Raw genomic sequence first — 17,815 nt, forward strand, 5'->3', positions numbered from 1 at the left:
GATCGAGGGACGTGATCGTTCCCCTCTATTCGACATTGGTGAGGCCTCATCTGGAGTACTGTGTCCAGTTTTGGGCCCCACACTACAAGAAAGATGTGGAAAAATTGGAAAGAGTCCAGCAGAGGGCAACAAAAATGATTAGGGGGCTGGAGCACATGACTTATGAGGAGAGGCTGAGGGAACTGGGATTGTTTAGTCTGCAGAAGAGAAAAATGAGAGGGGATTTGATAGCTGCTTTCAGCTACCTGAAGGGGGGTTCCAAAGAGGATGGATCTAGACTGTTCTCAGTGGTGGCAGATGACAGAACAAGGAGCAATGGTCTCAAGTTGCAGTGGGGGAGGTCTAGGTTGGATATCAGGAAACACTATTTCACTAGGAGGGTGGTGAAGCACTGGAATGGGTTCCCTAGGGAGGTGGTGGAATCTCCTTCCTTGGAGGTTTTTAAGGTCAGGCTTGACAAAGCCCTGGCTGGGATGATTTAGTTGGGGATTGGTCCTGCTTTGAGCATGGGGTTGGACTAGATACCTCCTGAGGTCCCTTCCAACCCTGAGAGTCTATAGTCTATAGTCTTACTTTGTTCTGTCTGTTACTACTTGGAACCACTTAAATCCTACTGTCTGTATTTAATAAAATCACTTTTTATTTAGTAATTAACTCAGAGTATGTATTAATACCTGGGGGAGCAAACAACTGTGCATATCTCTCTATCAGTGTTATAGAGGGGGAACAATTGATGAGTTTACCCTGCATAAGCTTTATACAGATACAGGGTAAAACGGATTTATTTGGGTTTAGACCCCATTGGGAGTTGGGCATCTGAGTGCTAAAGACAAGCACACGTCTGTGAGCTGTTTTCAGGTAAACTTGCAGCTCTGGGGCAAGTAATTCAGACCCTGGGTCCGTGTTGGAGCAGACGGGAGTGTCTGGCTCAGCAAGACAGGGTGCTGGAGTCCTGAGCTGGCAGGGAAAGCAGGAATAGAGGTAGCCTTGGCACATCAGGTGGCAGCCCTCAGGGGGGTTCTGTGACCCAACCCGTCACAAACTGCCCCTCTGTGGTTGGAGAGTTTTTGCCTGGGTTTGCTTTAGAATCACAGAAGATCAGGGTTGGAAGGGACCTCAGGAGGTATCTAGTCCAACCCCCTGCTCAAAACAGGACCAACACCAACTAAATCATTACCAAGCCTCGAGTCCGGGAGCCAGCCTTACCCTGCTCTGCTGTGAGAACCCCCACTCCTGGGCTGTTCACACACAGCCTCTAGCATGTCAGCTGCTCCTTGGATTGTGCAACCGAATGACACTAGCCAATAGCTCCGGTTCCAGACACAGTCCTGGGAACCGCCATCTTGCAGTGCCAGTTATGCCCGCTGGACGCTGCCAGCTTATGTGAGTTTGTCAATTTAACAAAGAAATTGATATGTACCAGGCTTGTTCTCCCCAGGGGAGTCTCTGACATGCTGCAAACCAGACGCAGGGCTCCAGATAGAATAAACAAACAGATTTATTAACTGTAAAGATAGATTCCAAGTGATTATAAGTCAAAGCACAAGTCAGATTAGTTACCAAAAGAAAATAAAATCTAAACACGCAGTCTAAACTCTCAACCCGAGTAGACTGAACAGCAATGAGATGAAGCAGTTTTTCTCACCCCACTGGATATTGCAGTCCTTAGTCGCCCCCTAAAACCATCCTTCTCTGAGCCTTCAGCACGCCTGGTCCTCATTATCCCCCCTTCATTTTCCTGCTCCCCAGTCACTTACTGAAGGAAGTGCAGTACATCCCACCGCTGCCACCAGGTGTCACGGAGTCCCCGGGAGATGCTCTGGGACTGCTCCCTATGAAGCCGGGCAGGACTCTGGGGGAGCCTCCTCTCTGTGAGCAGACTGTCTTCAGGGCAAGAAGCTCACATGGCTTCCACCTTCCTGGGTCTGACCTCAGAGCATCCAGCCTCCCCTTCCACACTGTGCGCTTCCCACAGCGATTCCGCACAGGCGGGGTCCTGGGGCAGCCAGAGGGTCCTGTACCCCAATTCCACCATCAGACGTGACTCTCAGCCAGCCAGTAAAACAGAGGTTTATTCGATGACAGGAACATAGTCTAAAACAGAACTTGTAGGTACAGAGAACAGGACCCCTCAGCCGGGTCCATTCTGGGGTCCCATGAGCCAGACACCCCTGTCTGCCTTCGCTTCCCATCCCCAGCCAGCTCCAAACTGAAACCCCCTCCAGCCCCTCCTCTGGCCTTTGTCTCTTTCCTGGGCCAGGAGGTCACCTGATCTCTTTGTTCTCCCACACCTTTAGCATCCCCTTGCAGGGGGGAGGGGCCCCAGCCATTAGTTGCCAGGAGACAGAGTATCGGCCATTTATGCACACTGGCCTTTATCCCACCCCCTAGAGACTTAAGAAATGCATAGGGGAAACTGAGGCACCCACACAGTATTCAGAGGAAACATTAAGAACATTCCCACTTTGTCACAAGTATACAGGTTTGTTCCTTAATCCTGGGCCAATCGCCTGTATTGGAGTTGTCAAAGTCAGACTCAGGACTCATAGTTTGTCAGACCACTCTGTTTTATTAGCACAGCGCTCTGCTAATACATTCAGATAATGTGAGCCTCCATGCAAGATTCAAACAGTCTTATTTATACAGATAAAAGGGTGTAAACTAAACAAAGGGACAGAGAGAGCAAAATTGTAAAATATGCATGGAGCACAATATGCATAACCTGCTTCCTTGTTAACTCTTATCAATCTAAGACTAATGCTTCACCAATTGCCCTTAAGTGGCAAGTTAAGCAGTTAATGTCTGCTTTCCTGCCCCCCTGGCTTGCAGCATTTCTAATTTCTACTTAAAGGTACATACAGCATTCTTTAATTCATTCTATTTCTTTAATATAATTCATTTCACTTTCACAATCCCTCCTTTTGGTCAAGCTTATGCAAAGACCAACAATTACTGGGTTCCACATATTAATAGTTCTTTATCTCTTCGTTCATCAGTGATATTTAACACCATCATATTAGCACTCTGTTTTGGGGCAGTCACCTGGGTGGCATACCGTACACAATTCTGGATACAACAGGAGATTAACTGAAAACATACAAAAATCATTAGGATTCCACACAGGATAGTCAGGGCTCCCTGAAACAACCAGTTTCCTATGCCAGAGAAATTGAACAGGTTACTTAGCCACTTCCATAAAGAACTTGGCTCTTCATGGGGAAGAGATGCAATTTGTTCTAAGTGACTAGCGCGATCTATTACCTCATTGGTGTCGTCAGGTATGAACACACAACATTCTTTTCCAATGAGAGCACAGGTCCTTCCTTTGGCCACCAGCACTATGTCCAACGCTTGACGGTTTTGGAGGGCCATCTGTCGGATCGCCCCTGTTTCTTTGGCCAGGGTCTTTAAACTCTCTCCGGTTTCATTTGCCATTATTTCAACTACTGCTTGTAACCTTAGGAGCCTTTTTGCATGGTGTATTACTCCCCCAAGTGGGATAAGGGAACCGCCAATGGCCTCTTCCCAGGTCAAGGGGCTTATGTTATTTACATACCATTGGGCATCTGAAAAGTCCCTTCTTCTTTGCCTGAAATTACGGAGGCGTTCTCGTGGGAAGGACCCCAGCACTCGGAATTGTGGGAAGAGTCGGGCGGGATAACAGATACCTGACCAGTTAGCTGGTAACACAGTATAAGCTTTGGTCCCACAAACCCAATGATGGCCTATTAAGGCTGGGAAGGGTCGGTTGCACCCATTTGTCACATAGGTGCCTACCAAGGAGGAGTAATATCCACCGAAGGGCACAGGGTAATTCTCCTTACGAGGAGTGGTGTTATTTGCATGGCATTGAAAGATTGTATTGTTTTCACTAAGATTACTGTAGGGGGAACATGAGATTGATTTTTCTGTTTGATCCCAGGTCGAGAAAAAATTCATATCCCCATACCCGGCCCGCCACTCTTTAGTTTTGTTCGAATAATCCCATACACCATTGGCCACAATATGCTGAAGGCAATGACTTTTTCCCAGATCCAGCCCTGTCCCATTACACACCCAACACCAATGACCTTTTCCCTCCACCACACTTATCCATTTAGATACATTTATTCCCACTGCTTCCCAAGTGTCATTATTGTTCCATGTTTTGTTAAACGGATGAAGTCCTCCAGTGAGGTCTGGGGAATTGAGTGGGATTGCCAGGACAGGAACACCAGCTTGAGAGTGGGCTGGGATGTGGCAGCAGACCCAGCAATTAGAAATATTAAGAGTCTGAGCTATCCACACTTGCTGCTGGATAAAAGAATTGTCATTGTGGACTCCCCGGACCTTAAGACACCAGCAGCCGAGGAACAGGCGCCACCAGAGGCTCATGCTGGAGGCAAGGTCCTTCGGTTCTGACAACCTCAACTGAGGGAACCGCAGTCACGGTTTTACATCCACCAGGCAGCAGGCGCTAGGCTCACGATTGCTTCTTTTTGGGCCTTGCTTTAGGTCCTCGTCTGCTTCTGGCAACCCTTACGAGAGCGTAGATAGTAAGGCCTGGTCTACACTACGACTTTAATTCGGATTTATCAGCTTTAATTCGAATTAACCCTGTAACCGTCCACACAACGACGCCATTTAATTCGATGTAAAGGGCCCTTTAAATCGATTTCTGTACTCCACCCCAACGAGCGGAGTAGCGCCAAAATCGATTTTAGCAATTCGAATTAGGGTTAGTGTGGCCGCAATTCGATGGTATTGGCCTCCAGGAGCTATCCCACAGTGCATCATTGTGACCGCTCTGGACAGCAATCCGAACTCGGATGCACTGGCCAGGTAGACAGGAAAAGCCCCGCGAACATTTGAACTTCATTTCCTGTTTGCCCAGCGTGGAGAGCACAGGTGACCACAGATACCTCATCAGCACAGGTAACCATGCAGGCTGATAATCGAAAAAGAGCACCAGCATGGACCGTGAGGGAGGTACTGGATCTGATCGCTGTATGGGGAGAGGATTCAGTGCTTGCAGAACTTCGTTCTAAAAGACGAAATGCAAAAACTTTTGAAAAAATTTCCAAGGGCATGATGGAGAGAGGCCACAATAGGGACTCTGAGCAGTGCCGCGTGAAGGTCAAGGAGCTCAGACAAGCCTATCAAAAAACAAAGGAGGCAAACGGTCGCTCCGGGTCAGAGCCGCGGACATGCCGCTACTACGCCGAGCTGCATGCAATTCTAGGGGGGGCTGCCACCACTACCCCACCTTTGTTCGTGGATTCTGGGTCGGGGATAGTCTCGACGCCTGAGGATTCTGCCGATGGGGTAGAGGAGGAGGAGGAGGAGGAGGATGAGCTTGCAGAGAGCACACAGCACTCCATTCTCCCCAACAGCCAGGATCTTTTTATCACCCTGACTGAAGTACCCTCCCAAGCCAGTACCCAAGACTCTGACCCCATGGAAGGGACCTCAGGTGAGTTTACCTTTTAAAATATAAAACTTGTTTTAAAAGCAAACGGTTTTTAATGATTACTTTGCCTGACTTTGCATTCGCAGTCAGTTCAGCTACTGGAAAAGTCTGTAGCTACTGGAAAAGTCTGTTAACGTGTCTGGGGATGGAGCGGAAATCCTCCAGGGACATCTCCATGAAGCTCTCCTGGAGGTACTCCGAAAGCCTTGCCAGAAGGTTTCTGGGCAGTGCATCCTTATTCCCTCCTCCATGGTAGGACACTTGACCACGCCATGCTTGCAGCAAGTAATCTGGTATCATTGCCTGACAAAGCCTGGCAGCGTATGGTCCCGGTGTTTGCTGGCATTCAAGCAACATCCGTTCTTTATCTTGTTGTGTAATCCTCAGGAGAGTGATATCACTCCTGGTAACCTGGTTGAAATACGGGAACTTAATTAAGGGGACAGAGGTGGCCGTTCCTACTGGGCTGTTTGCCTGTGGCGGAAAATAAATCCTTCCCTGCAGTTAGCCAAGCGCAGATGGGAAATTGGCCCTGAAGTTTTCCGCGTTTGGCTAGCAGGGATCTTCCCTGTTACCAGCCACGCGGTGGGGGGAGGGTACCGTGATCATCCCAGAGAATTCATGGTGAGGGGGGGGGTCGGCGGTGGGGGGGGGTAGTTTGGTGCCTGCAGGGATCTTCCCTGATACCAGCCATGAGGTGGGGGGAGGGGTACCGTGATCATCCCAGAGAATTCATGGTGGGGGGGGGGGTTAGTTTGTTTTCTGGTGCTGCTGAATGTTAACAGAAAAACCGCAGCACTCTACTTGCCTGAAGGGGCCCAGACAAGCCCCCCCACACTGCCCCCCCCCCCCCAACTGGCTGAGATTGGCCAGGCTTCTGCAGCACTCTACAGGCTATGCTTGGTATGTGGGAAAGGAGGGTGCAGAAGCTGTAAAACAATGGCTTACCATGGCCGCATGCAAGCCGAATTCTGTTGCCCAGACCTGTGATCTCTAGCAGCAAAGCCACAAGCACTCAGCATTAAGAGGCAAAATGCGACCTTGCACAGAAATCACATGTGCTATGTAATGTGAACAGTGTTGGTCACCGTGAAAGAGTATAAGCATTGTTCTGCAAAATGTAGCTTTTAAAACAATTCTCTCTTTTTTCCCCTCCCTACAGCAGCTGCAAATTCCTCAAGCCTCCCTCCTCCATCCCGAAGGTTATCACAGATAAGGCGTCGTAAGAAGAAGACGCGGGAGGACATGTTTTCTGAAATTATGCAATCCAGCAGGAGTGACAGAGCTCATCTGAATGAGTGGAAGGAAACAGTTTCAAAGTATAGGAAAGAAGTCAGTGAACGTGAGGAGAGGAGGGACCAACGTGAGGAGAGGAGGGACCAACGTGAGGAGAGGAGAGACGATCGAGATGAGAGATGGCGGCAGGAAGACCAGAGGATGAAGGATGCAACGCTGGGGCTGCTCCGGCGTCTGGTGGAGGTTCAGGAACGGCTGCTGGAAAACAGACTGCCGCTTCAGCCCCTGTTCCACCCTCCCCCCTCCCCATGTTCCGTATCCTCCTCACCCAGACGTGTAAGAACGCGGGGGGGGAGGCTCCGTACACCTTCCCATTCCACCCCAGTAGACAGCCCAAGCAAAAGGCTGTCATTTTTTTAACCTTTTCTTTGTGGCTTTCTCCTTCCCAGCAATCCTCCTCCCAAATACCACCCGGGTTCCCTCCCTCTTTTTCTAATCTATTAATAAAGAATAAATGATTTTTAAATGATAGTGACTTTATTTGGTTTGAAAGAAAGCTGGGGGAAGGGGCAGGGTGGGTTCCTTACAGAAAATCAGTCAGTAAAGGGGGAGGGTTTTCATGAAGGAGAAACAAACAGATATTTCACACGGTAGCCTGGCCAGCCATGAAACTGGTTTTCAAAGCTTCTCTGATGCACAGCGCTTCATGGTGTGATCTTCTAATCGCCCTGGTGTCTGGCTGCGCGTAATCAGCAGCCAGGCGATTTGCCTCAGCCTCCCACCCCGCCATAAAGGTCTCCCCCTTACTTTCACAGAGATTGTGGAGCACACAGCAAGCAGAAATAACAATGGGGAGATTTCTTTGGCTGAGGTCAGAGCGAGTCAATAATGAACGCCAGCGACCTTTTAAACGGCCAAATGCACATTCTACCACCATTCTGCACTTGCTTAGCCTGTAGTTAAACAGCTCCTGACTACTGTCCAGGCTGCCTATGTACGGCTTCATAAGCCATGGCATTAAGGGGTAGGCTGGGTCCCCAAGAATAACTATGGGCATTTCAACATCCCCAACGGTTATTTTCTGGTCCGGAAAGTAAGTCCCTTGCTGCAGCCCTTTAAACAGAGTAGTGTTCCTGAAGACGCGAGCGTCATGAACCCTTCCCGCCCAGCCCGCGTTGATGTTGGTGAAACGTCCCTTGTGATCCACAAGTGCTTGCAGCACCATTGAAAAGTACCCCTTGCGGTTTATGTACTCGGTGGCTTGGTGCTCCGGTGCCAAGATAGGGATATGGGTTCCGTCTATTGCCCCACCACAGTTAGGGAATCCCATTGCAGCAAAACCATCCACTATAGCCTGCACATTTCCCAGAGTCACTAACTTTCGTAGCAGCACCTGAGTGATTGCTTTGGCTACTTGCATCACAGCAGCCCCCACAGTAGATTTGCCCACTCCAAATTGATTCCCGACTGACCGGTAGCTGTCTGGCGTTGCAAGCTTCCACAGGGCTATCGCCACGCGCTTCTCAACTGTGAGGGCTGCTCTCATCTTGGTATTCTGGCGTTTCAGGGCAGGAGACAGCAAGTCACAAAGTTCCATGAAAGTGCCCTTACGCATGCGAAAGTTCCGCAGCCACTGGGAATCGTCCCAGACCTGCAACACTATGCGGTCCCACCAGTCTGTGCTTGTTTCCCTTGCCCAGAATCGGCGTTCCATGGATAGAATCTGCCCCATTAACAACATGATCTCCAAAGCACCGGGGCCTGTGGTTTCACTGAATTCTGTGTCCGTGTCCGTGTCCATGTCCTCATCATGCTTGTCGCTGCGCTGCCGCCGCCGCTGCCTCCTCGCCTCGTTTTTCTGGTCCTGGCTGAGCATAAACTCCACGAGAACGCGCGAGGTGTTTGCAATATTCATGAGTGCTGTCTTGACCTCAGCGGGCTCCATGCTTGCCGTGGTATGGAGTCTGCAGTGTTCACCCACCCAGGAAAAAAGGCGCGAAAATGGTTGTCTGCCGTCCGTTGCTTTCATGCAGGGAGGGAGGGAGGGAGGAAGTGAGGCTGTACCCAGAACCACCTGCGACGATGTTTTTTGTCCCATCAGGCACTGGGATCTTAACCCACAATCCCAATGGGCGCGGGAGACTGCGGGAACTATGGGATAGCTATGGAATTGCTACCCACAGTGCAACGGTGCAGAAATCGACGCTAGCCCCGGTACTTGGACGCACACCACCGAATTACTGTGCTAGTGTGGCCGCACTCATTTCGACTTTATACAACCTGTTTCTCAAATCCGAATTATCTAAATTCGGATTAATCCCGTAGTGTAGACATACCCTAAGGTATTGCAGGCTGTTCCTCTACGTCTTCTTCTGGAGTCAAAATTGACTCTGTGTGGTCCTGAGGTGATTGGTTTGCTGGGGGATGCCTTCTTACACTGCGAAGCATGTATGCACGCTGTGATGCCAGACAGTTTAACAGCCATCTGGATAGTAAGCAGTACCTGATGATTCTTTGATGTCCTTTAAGTCTCTTTACTTCTTCTTCCTTGACTCTGGCTATAACAATGGCCTTCACACCTTATCTTTTCCTGATGCAGACATTCCTTATTCACACAGATTGGGAATACAAACAGTAGTATTTTATATCGAGCAAAAAGGCATTGCAAATTAAACCTTGCTAAGTTTTACAATCAATAACCAAGACAATTTACATTGAGACCCAGGCCTTCAATGTTCCTCTAATCTACTTAACATAGACACACTAGAGAATCCTGTTTCTTACTTACTAAACCTTAAAACAAAGAAATGTATATTTAACTAGAGGCCTACTTTGTAATACATATAGGAAACCATAGTAGACATTATAACTTATTCTAAAACAAAAGGGTGACCAGAATCAGTCATAAGGATTGTTCTGGTCTGTCATTCCTTTCTGCTATTCAAAAAGGGTGGCTGACAGGATGAAATCAAATCATACATTAATTCTTATCCTGCTCCTACATATCCCCCTTTTGACACTAAGATTACTAATCGCCAGTGTCACTTCTTATTTAGTCCACGTAATAGGAAATACTGGGAGGTGATTTGGGCCTGTGGCTCTAGCTTTGCATACATTTGTTTTATCCAACAGCACATTTCAAACGTTACAATTAAACACATACAATTTAAAATCAAAACCAATTAGGGTTAGTAACATTAGTACGCCAGTAGTTGTGGGAGACCATTCAGAAAATATATTATACCAATGGTAAGCTGTTATATCTTTCTGCAGTGGCAATTCTTAACATGTTGCCATTTGCATGTATAATATGAATGGTTTGGTTTCCCCCGTTGCCTTTTTGTTTGTTTTAGGAACTATGTTACCTTTTTACCTTTTGTAAACACATTACTTACATTACATTTACATTTGTCTATTGGAAGGTTGCTAACACTTCCATTCTTTTAAAACACTTTTCTCCCCAAGAATTAACACATACACATAGCCCATTATACAGTACTTTGGTCTCATTATTCATTTTATCCCACTTACAGGATCCTAGGGAGATGTCTTTACTACAGGGCTTTGGAGCAACAGGCATGGATAAGCATACCCACTTTTATTTGTTTCTTATTAGGTTGTCCTGTAGCTGATATTAGCTTTTTCTGAAAGACAAAAATAACATTTTTCTACCCCTTTTGGGGTGGCATTCATTATTGCTTAAAATATTCCTTTCTTTTACAAATACCCTTGCTGATTGCAGGCAAAACAAGAGGAATTACCTCCATATTTTCCTGTGTTTTTGTTCTATAGGCAGGCCAGGTTTTAATGGCTTCTATCTTTTAAGAGTTATGGGGAAATTATCCCACTGTTCAGTCATTAAATCCATGAGGTGATGTACCTCAGTTTTCCCTTTACAGCAGACCAAGGTTACAATGTCTTTCCTGCTGTATTAAGCTTTAAGTTTGTTCACAGGTAACAGCTGAAAAGCATCATTACCATAAAGGATTTTTTTTTCCAAAATCACACACACTATACATTGTTACGGGGGTACTTAGTAACATTACATTTATTTTAATTAAAGGTATCTTGTTATCCCGTGCCTTTTATTTAGACAATTTGTTTGCTGACCAGGTATGTTCTTTATCTGCAACTTCTTTGTGCTGGCAGTTCTCTCACTTCCTTTATCAGTTAGATCATTTGCATCCACGCAGGCTTGGCTTTTGGATTCAAAACCATTAGCAGAGCTCAGAGACTCTGTCTTAAAAGGAACACAATTAACTTTTACCAGAGTTTTGATTACTTTTAACTCTTGCTTCCAAAACACACACAGATCTGAAAAAGAAAACACAGTCTATTGTGGCTCCTTTAAGAGCCCTAATAGGATTTTAATTAAGTAGCGTGTTTCTTTTGCATTTCTTTTACCCCCTCTATAATATACACTGCACACGTCTGCACATTCCTTCTATACTTTAACTTTTAAACCATTCGCCATATTCATTTTACATAGGGTGTAACTGTTTCTTTTGTTCTTACAGAGTTTTATGTACCCTTATCAAAGAGACAGTCTGATTACACAGAGCCATTTTAAGGCTCAGTGTTTCTAACATTTCTTCTTTATCTGTTGCTTGCCTGCTTGTCTGGGCCCAATCCTGCTTTTTCCAATGAACCATTTTTGTGAGTGATATTGTGGTCATTTCACAATTTTGAAAGAAATGCTTAAGGAAAGGGACCAGAAGGGTGGGGGCTAGTTGAGGACCCACCCTCCTTGCTGAATTGGTAATGGAACACTAAAGAATCAGTTTCTGAGGCAGACAACGAAGGGGAACAGAACAAGGGGCATTTTATCCTTTTTACAATGAGAGGGGAGTATGAAGGGAGTTGGGATCGATCCGGGGTTGTTGTTTTTTGTCAGAGTACAGGGTGAAGGGGAGCGCTCAGACTGGTGGTGGGAGAGGAGGCTTTTAATAAAGCTTTTAATTTATTATTTGAATATTTGAGAGAGGTGAGTTTTGATTTTGTCCACCTACGATTTGCCTCTTCCCACCACTGCATGAAACAATTAACCTCTCCTTTAGCCAATTTAGTTTTAGGCTGGCCGAGTTTGTTTTTTTAAGATGTCCACTCAGTCCTTGTTCCAAGGTTTTAACAGTGGCCACTGAGTTTTGGGATCTCCCTGAGTTAGCCTAGACCATTTTTCCAGAAATTTACAGGAGTCCGGACCCTTCCTAAAACTGAGCCGGCATTCCTTTAGGGAACTGTCCCGACTTAGACGTCTTGTTACCAATACAGGAGGACTTCACACACACCAATCGCACAAGAAGGAAATTCGGGTTCGTCAGAGCGATGCCCGGTGCAACACACAAAAGGAGCCCACAGGCTACTGACTCAATTGCCCTTGCTTTCACACCAAGGGTTTTACCCAAGGTGCAGTGCGGCTGCGATTGTGCAGATTTCACTCACTCAGACCGCGGGGACAGGAACCCCTTGGTCGGCCGATCCCCGGACGGAGATGGCACCCAGACTCAAACACTCCACAGGAGGACAGATAGACACAGAGACAGGACAGTCCTCAGTCCGGACAAAACACAGAAATAATTACCTGACCAGATTCCTGATGTCAGATCCCGGGATCCCTACCAGAACAGAGTGGGAACCAACAGGTTCGATGGCGTAGACTTCACTGTGGTCGTGCACCCTTCTGTTCAGGAGGAGGACCGCTCGGGCCAAATGCCCAGGTGCCGGCTACCACGGTCATCCTACAAAAACGGTCAGGAATCACACAGCCCCAGTGAAGACGGTTGCCATCTCGGTGGAACCTCCAAATTGTCAAAGTTAGACTCAGGACTCATAGTTTGTCAGACCACTCTGTTTTATTAGCACAGCGCTCTGCTAATACATTCAGATAATGTGAGCCCCCATGCAAGATTCAAACAGTCTTATTTATACAGATAAAAGGGTGTAAACTAAACAAAGGGACAGAGAGAGCAAAATTGTAAAATTTGCATAGGGCACAATATGCATAACCTGCTTCCTTGTTAACTCTTATCGATCTAAGACTAATGCTTCACCAATTGCCCTTAAGTGGCAAGTTAAGCAGTTAATGTCTGCTTTCCTGCCCCCCTGGCTTGCAGCATTTCTCATTTCTACTTAAAGGTACATACAGCATTCTTTAATTCATTCTATTTCTTTAATATAATTCATTTCACTTTCACAGAGTCTTGTCTTCTTCTCAGGGTCTTAGTTGCTTGCTTAGGTTCTTAGGAAGGTTTGCTCAGAAGGGGTTGATTGCCCTTAGGACCGGTGCTGACCCCGGAGGCTGCGCGGTTTGTAAAAGTCGGTTGTAAAAAGGTGAGTTAAGAGTGAAGTTTGGAGCAGCTCTCTGAAGCTGAGACTTTTCCTGACCCCAGACGCCCCAGTGGGAAACAGACCAGGCATCGCGGATTGGCAGTTAATTACACGATACCATCTCAGACTTGAGGTAACAATTTTGGACGTTCTGGACCCGTGCTGAAATCTCATCCATTTTGGGTTCAGACAAGAGCACGCTCACTTGGATCAATCTCTCCCCAGCCGGAGGGGTTGTGTTCCCACTGATTTCTTCCGCACATGGCCGGGAGGGAAGCAATGACGTGACCCCGGCTTTGGGTTCTGAGAACGCCGCGTGTCGGGGCGCGGGGAAAATCAATGCCGGACCAGACACTGTCCAGATACGGCATCTCCGTTGCTTGCCAGAAGTTCACTGAAAACCGTGGAAGAGGGGAGGGATCAGTAAGGAAACCTACCTTATTGAGGTCAGAGCATGTAGAGATGGAGTGAGAAAAGCTAAAAGCCGTGTAGAGTTGGACCTTGCGAGGGGAATTAAAAGCAATAGTAAGAGGTTTTATAGCCATATAAACAGGAAGAAAACAAAGAAAGAAAGAAGTGGGACCGCTGAAGACTGTAGATGGAGTGGAGATTAAGGATAATCTAGGCATGGTACAATATCTAAATGAATATTTTGCATCGGTCTTTAATGAGGCTAATGAAGGGCTTAGAAATAGTGGCACCGTGACAGAGGGGAATAAAGGAGGGGGGATTGACATTACCGCATCCGAGGTAGAAGCCAAATTTGAACACCTTAACGGGACTAAATCGGGCGGACCGGATGATCTTCATCCGAGAATATTGAAGGAACTGGCGCAAGAAATTGCAAGCCCATTAGCGATAATATTTAATGAATCTATAAACTCGGGGGTGGTACCGTTGGACTGGAGAATAGCTAATGTGGTTCCTATTTTCAAGAAAGGGGAAAAAAGTGACCCGGGTAACTACAGGCCTGTCAGTTTAACATCTGTAGTGTGCAAGGTCCTGGAGAAAATTCTGAAGGAGAAAGTAGTTGAGGACCTTGAGGTCAATGGCAATTGCGACAAATTACAACATGGTTTTACCAAGGGCAGATCGTGCCAAACCAGCCTGATCTACTTCTTTGAGAAAGTAACAGACTTATTAGATAAGGGAAATGTGGTGGACCTAATATACCTCGATTTCAGTAAAGCGTTTGATACGGTACCGCACGAGGAATTATTGGTTAAATTGGAAAAGATGGGGATAGATATGAAAATCCAGAGGTGGATAAAGAACTGGTTAAAGGGGAGACTGCAGCGGGTCGTACTGAAAGGTGAACTGTCAGGTTGGAGGGAGGTCACCAGTGGAGTTCCTCAAGGTTCGGTTTTGGGACCGATTTTATTTAATCTATTTATCACTGACCTCGGAACCAAATGTAGGAGTGGGCTGATAAAGTTTGCGGATGACACAAAGTTGGGAGGTATTGCCAATTCGGAGGAGGATCGGGATATTCTGCAGGGAGACTTGAATGACCTTGTAAATTGGAGTAATAGAAATAGGATGAAATTTAATAGTGAAAAGTGTAAGGTGATGCACTTAGGGATGACTAACAACAATTTTAGTTACAAGCTGGGGACGCATCGGTTAGAAGTAACAGAGGAGGAGAAAGACCTCGGAGTCCTGGTTGATCGCAGGATGACTATGAGTCGGCAATGTGATGTGGCCATGAAAAAAGCTAATGCGGTCTTGGGATGCATTAGGCGAGGTATATCTAGTAGGGATAAGGAGGTGCTGCTTCCGTTGTACAAGGCACTGGTGAGACCTCATTTGGAGTACTGTGTGCAGTTCTGGTCTCCCATGTTTAAAAAAGATGAACTCAAACTGGAACGGGTGCAGAGAAGGGCGACTAGAATGATCCGAGGAATGGAAAACCTGTCGTATGAAAGGAGACTTGAGGAGCTCGGTTTGTTTACCCTAACCAAACGAAGGCTGAGCGGGGATATGATTGCTCTCTTTAAATATATCAGAGGGATAAATACCAGGGAGGGAGAGGAATTATTTCAGCTCAGTACTAATGTGGACACGAGAACGAATGGATATAAACTGGCCGTGGGGAAGTTTAGGCTTGAAATTAGACGATGGTTTCTAACCATCAGGGGGGTGAAATATTGGAACAGCCTCCCGAGGGAAACAGTGGGGGCGAAAGACCTCTCTGGCTTTAAGATTCAGCTCGATAAGTTTATGGAGGGAATGGTTTAATGGGATAATGTGATTTTAGTCAATCAACCAACAACGTGGCATCGCGGGTAAATAGTATCAATGGCCAATGAGGGTCTGGCTGGAGACTCTTGCCCGCATGCTTGGGGTTCTACTGATCGCCATATTTGGGGTCGGGAAGGAATTTTCCTCCAGGGTAGATTGGCAGAGGTCCTGGAGGTTTTTCGCCTTCCTCCGCAGCGTGGGGCAGGGGTCACTAGCTGGAGGATTCTCTGCGACTTGAGGTCCTTAAATCAGAGGATTTGGGGACTTCAACAGCTGAGTCAAGGGAAGGGGGTGGGTCAGCTTTTGTGGCCTGCATCATGCGGGAGGTCAGACTAGATGATCATACTGGTCCCTTCTGACCTTAAAGTCTATGAGTCTAACCTTTTCCCACCTGTGTTTGCCAGGGGACGCAGGAGCCCCGACCCCGGAGCCTCGTGTAACACAGCGGAATATCAGACACATTGGTGGGAGTTGCCATCTTTGAAGGAACCGCAGGACACCTGGGTTCTCTCCCCGGCTGGGGGAGGGGAGTGGGGTCTAGTAGTTAGTGCTGGGGGCTGGGAGCCAGGTCTCCTGGGTTCTCTCCCTGGCTCTGGGACAGGAGTGGGAGCTGGTGGGTTAGAGCAGGGGCGGCTGGGAGCCAGGACTCCTGGGTTCTCTTTCCAGCTCTGGGCGGGTAATGCAGTCTGGTGGGTTAGAGCATGGGCAGGGAGGCTGGGTGCCAGGTGTCCTGAGTGACACATTCAGTCCTGCCCCAGTGTTTGTTCAACACTCCCTGGGCGAGTTTCCACCTGCCTATGCTTCACTTTCAGCCGAGCCCTGTGGGGGGTGGAGATGAAGTGCTCGGGCGCCCGGATCCTGCTGATTGCTGGGGTCTTTTGGCTATCGTACACTGTGTGGATCAAACTGAGGCAGCCTCCGCAGGGCAACCCTGACCCCAGCCGTGGCTCGGTCGAGCTGAGTGACGGCACCTTCACCTTCCGCTTGGATTACGCCGCCTTCCGGGCCGAGTTCCCCCAGCTGCAGAGCTACCGGTGCCGGGAGCTGATCCCAGGGGACGGGGTTTGCTCCGGGCCCCCAGGGCCGCCCCTGCTGCTCCTGGCCGTGAAATCCCACCCAGCGTCCAGCGCCAGATGGGCCACCGCCCGCCGCACGTGGGCCCGGCCCAGGGTCCTGGGGGGCTACCGGGTCCGACCCGTCTTCCTCGTGGGGGTGTCCCCCGACCCCCGGCACCTGGCCCTGCTGGGCCAGGAGAGCGGGGAGTTTGGGGACGTGGTGCTGTGGGATTTCGCCGAGAGCCACCACAACCTGTCGCTCAAGGAGCGCTGCTTCCTGCGCTGGGTGGGGGCGCGCTGTGAGCAGGCGGATTTCATCTTCAAAGGTGAGCCCGGACGCCTGGGTTCTCGCCCCAGCTCTGGGAGGGGAGGGGAGCTGGTGGGTTAGAGCGGGGGGCTGGGAGCCAGGACTCCTGGGTTCTCTCCTCAGCTCTGTGAGGGGAGTGGGGGCTGGTGGGTTACAGCAGGGGGGCGCTGGGAGCCAGGACTCCTGGTTTCTCTCCCCGGCTCTGGGAGGGGAGTGGGGGCGGGTGGGTTAGAGCAGGGGGGGCTGGGAGCCAGGACTCCTGGGTTCTCTCCCCGGCTCTGGGAGGGGAGTGGGGGCGGGTGGGTTAGAGCAGGGGGGCGCTGGGAGCCAGGACTCCTGGTTTCTCTCCCCGGCTCTGGGAGGGGAGTGGGGGCGGGTGGGTTAGAGCAGGGGGGGCTGGGAGCCAGGACTCCTGGGTTCTCTCCCCGGCTCTGGGAGGGGAGTGGGGGCGGGTGGGTTAGAGCAGGGGGGGCTGGGAGCCAGGACTCCTGGGTTCTCTCCCCGGCTCTGGGAGGGGAGTGGGGGCGGGTGGGTTAGAGCAGGGGGGGCTGGGAGCCAGGACTCCTGGGTTCTCTCCCCGGCTCTGGGAGGGGAGTGGGGGCGGGTGGGTTAGAGCAGGGGGGGCTGGCTCTGGTTCTCTCCCTGGCTCTGGCGAGGCCATCTGGCCCCCAGCTGCACCCTCCCCAGTGTGTCTTCCCTCCTCCAGGGGACGATGACGAGTTTGTGAACCCCCCCGCAATGGTGGCCTACCTGAGCCAGACGCCCAACGCCTCCCACGTCATCCACGGCAACATCCAGCGCCATGCAGCCGTGATGAGAGGGGGGAAATATCGTGTCTCCCCCGCCCTGTTCCCCCAGGACAAATACCCCTTCTTCCCCTCCGGGGGCGGGTTCCTCATGCCCAGGGCCAGTGTCCCGGCCCTGGCCGCGGCCTCCGTGCGCATCCCCATCTTCCCGCTGGACGACGTCTACTTCGGCTTCCTGGTGCTGGCCGCCGGGCTGCGGTACCGGCACGACGACCAATTCCGGGTGTACGGCGTGCAGGATGAGCAGTGTCTGTACGCGGAGGCCATGTTGGTGCACGGGGTGTCGCTGGACAGGGTGGAGGAGGTGTAGAGGGGGTTGTAGGAGGAGCAACAGTGCAATGGGAAGAGGCCCCTCCCCTCTTAGAGGCGCAGGGAATGGGGCAGGGACTTGTCC

General features: G+C 49.4%; 1 protein-coding gene and 1 long non-coding RNA gene across 2 annotated transcripts; both read left to right on the forward strand.

Moving 5' to 3' along the window:
• The first annotated feature begins 5,404 nt into the window (after nucleotides 1-5,404).
• Nucleotides 5,405-7,211, forward strand: LOC128849129 (uncharacterized). The gene is made up of 2 exons (XR_008447174.1): nucleotides 5,405-5,452; nucleotides 6,612-7,211. It is a non-coding gene; the product is annotated as an uncharacterized LOC128849129 (long non-coding RNA).
• An 8,876-nt stretch (nucleotides 7,212-16,087) lies between these two features.
• On the forward strand, nucleotides 16,088-17,815 carry LOC128823437 (acetylgalactosaminyl-O-glycosyl-glycoprotein beta-1,3-N-acetylglucosaminyltransferase-like). Its single transcript, XM_054005706.1, has 2 exons — nucleotides 16,088-16,634; nucleotides 17,322-17,815. Exons 1-2 carry the CDS (start codon nucleotides 16,088-16,090, stop codon nucleotides 17,729-17,731), a joined length of 957 nt encoding a protein of 318 aa, XP_053861681.1. The 3' UTR covers nucleotides 17,732-17,815.

Source organism: Malaclemys terrapin, chromosome 15 (genome assembly GCF_027887155.1).
Source record: "Malaclemys terrapin pileata isolate rMalTer1 chromosome 15, rMalTer1.hap1, whole genome shotgun sequence".
Taxonomy (NCBI): Eukaryota; Metazoa; Chordata; order Testudines; family Emydidae; genus Malaclemys; species Malaclemys terrapin.

Coding starts and splice junctions, on each gene's coding strand:
- LOC128823437 (XM_054005706.1), top strand. CDS start 16,088: ATGAAGTGCTCGGGCGCCCGGATCCTGCTGATTGCTGGGGTCTTTTGG. Junction 16,635..17,321: donor GGCGGATTTCATCTTCAAAG/GTGAGCCCGGAC, acceptor TCCCTCCTCCAG/GGGACGATGACGAGTTTGTG.